This window comes from Gavialis gangeticus, unplaced genomic scaffold (genome assembly GCF_001723915.1).
Source record: "Gavialis gangeticus isolate Ggan-Ray unplaced genomic scaffold, GavGan_comp1, whole genome shotgun sequence".
NCBI lineage: Eukaryota > Metazoa > Chordata > Crocodylia > Gavialidae > Gavialis > Gavialis gangeticus.
Window position 1 is genome coordinate 249,350,773 of NW_017729032.1, and position 828 is coordinate 249,351,600.

The following is an 828-nucleotide window of genomic DNA, read 5'->3' on the forward strand; positions in this document are numbered from 1 at the left end:
CCCCCACACACACGCACACAAATCAGGAACAGTACTTACAGCTTGTAGGAATCTAAAAGACAGCAGGGCAGTGCCAATTCCCCCCCAGGAGTGCCTATCTTCATAATCTCCCTCCTCCAGCAGATACTGATGGCCTTTATAGCGTTCCTTTTCATACGCAACCCATCTAGAATAGCATAACACATGGGAAAAAAATAAAAGAAGTTGTTGAGCACCTGTGCATCAAGAACACGTGTGGAAAGTGAGCATCTTTACACTTTTAGGATGGAGGTCACAAACTCAGATGACAAACAAAATAATGCTTGTTTTTTAAGATTACACCACACATTAATGAAGCATTCTTTGTGGATCAATACTCCATTTCACCACGTGGTGCTTTCTTTAACAGAAGTTTAATTGTGTAACAGTCACAGATGTCCCATCCCTCTTCACAAGTGCTCCTGTCATATTCTGCTGCAGTATTTCAACACAATTGGGGCTCATGAGACACAGGATACATGTCTATGCAAAATAATTTTGTAGTTACCAGGCAATGAATCATACTATTTTGAACAAATAGGTAAGGCTTGATTAAAAATATTTCTGCATCAATGCTGAATATTCTCAATGTTTTTAAAAAAAAAGCATAGAATGACACAAAAATCTTATGATAAGATTTCAAAAGTCAAGACAAAGTGAGATAGAATTAAAAGTCCCCATGCAAAACAGAGGGTATGCCATCTGTTTGCCATTTTGCAGCGGGTGTGTGTGTGTGTAGGGGGACAAAAATAAGGATGTATATTAAAAAAAACTGTTGGTTAAGCTTCATTAATAGGTACTATATATTCA

The 828-nt window shown here is 37.8% G+C and overlaps 1 protein-coding gene across 1 annotated transcript in view; it reads right to left on the minus strand.

The window, feature by feature from the left end:
* Positions 1 to 828, minus strand: part of CRYBG3 (crystallin beta-gamma domain containing 3) — a 226,696-nt gene that overhangs the window by 84,100 nt on the left and 141,768 nt on the right. The window contains exon 14 of the mRNA XM_019523910.1: positions 40 to 166. Coding sequence (XP_019379455.1) covers positions 40 to 166 — 127 coding nt within the window. The remainder of the gene's footprint in view (positions 1 to 39; positions 167 to 828) is intronic.